The sequence below is a fragment of the Zeus faber genome (genome assembly GCF_960531495.2).
Source record: "Zeus faber genome assembly, chromosome: 22".
Lineage (NCBI taxonomy): Eukaryota > Metazoa > Chordata > Actinopteri > Zeiformes > Zeidae > Zeus > Zeus faber.
In genome coordinates, this window is record NC_137209.1 from 24,557,498 (window position 1) to 24,558,038 (window position 541).

The 541-nt window shown below is 60.8% G+C and overlaps 1 protein-coding gene across 1 annotated transcript in view; it reads right to left on the reverse strand.

Moving 5' to 3' along the window:
* The window catches only part of LOC307247465 (E3 ubiquitin-protein ligase TRIM68-like), a gene marked incomplete at both ends in the record, with an annotated part of 10,946 nt that extends 10,626 nt beyond the window's left edge, over window positions 1-320 (reverse strand). The window contains one exon of the mRNA XM_080023617.1: window positions 1-320. This exon is cut by the window's left edge and continues 397 nt beyond it. Coding sequence (XP_079879743.1) covers window positions 1-320 — 320 coding nt within the window.
* Between the last annotated feature and the right edge of the window lie 221 nt (window positions 321-541).

The following is a 541-nucleotide window of genomic DNA, read 5'->3' on the forward strand; positions in this document are numbered from 1 at the left end:
AGTTGGGGCCGGGGGCAGAAAGGCGTCTGGCAAGAGGGGCAGTGGCATCCGGCGGCGGCGTCCCCGGTCCTCCGGAGGCCGGCTGCGGCATCCCCGGTCCTCCGGGTGCCGGCTGATGCGTCCCCGGTCCCCGGGAGGCCGGCTGCGGCGTCCCCGGTCCTCCGGGGGCCGGGAGCGGCGTCCCCGGTCCCCGGGAGGCCGGCAGCGGTGTCCCAGGCCCCGTGGAGGCAGGACTGGCAGAAGTTGTGTCCGCAGGGTGTGGTGACCGGGTCCCTGAGGACCTGCAGACAGATGGAGCACTGGAACTGCTTCTCCGACATCAGGTTCCCTATGTACGCCATTTTCTGACAGACACACAAGAAAAAAATATGTGCATTCTACAAAATACCACAAAGTAAGTAGCATAGTACTACGTTAAGTATTATGTTAAAGGGACGGTTTTTCATCCATCTCATCCCCTCATTTCACTGGAGCTAGGCTAGCTGATCCCCTCTGGAGCCTTGCATTAAGCTAACACGGTTAGCATGCAGTTTCCTGTGAA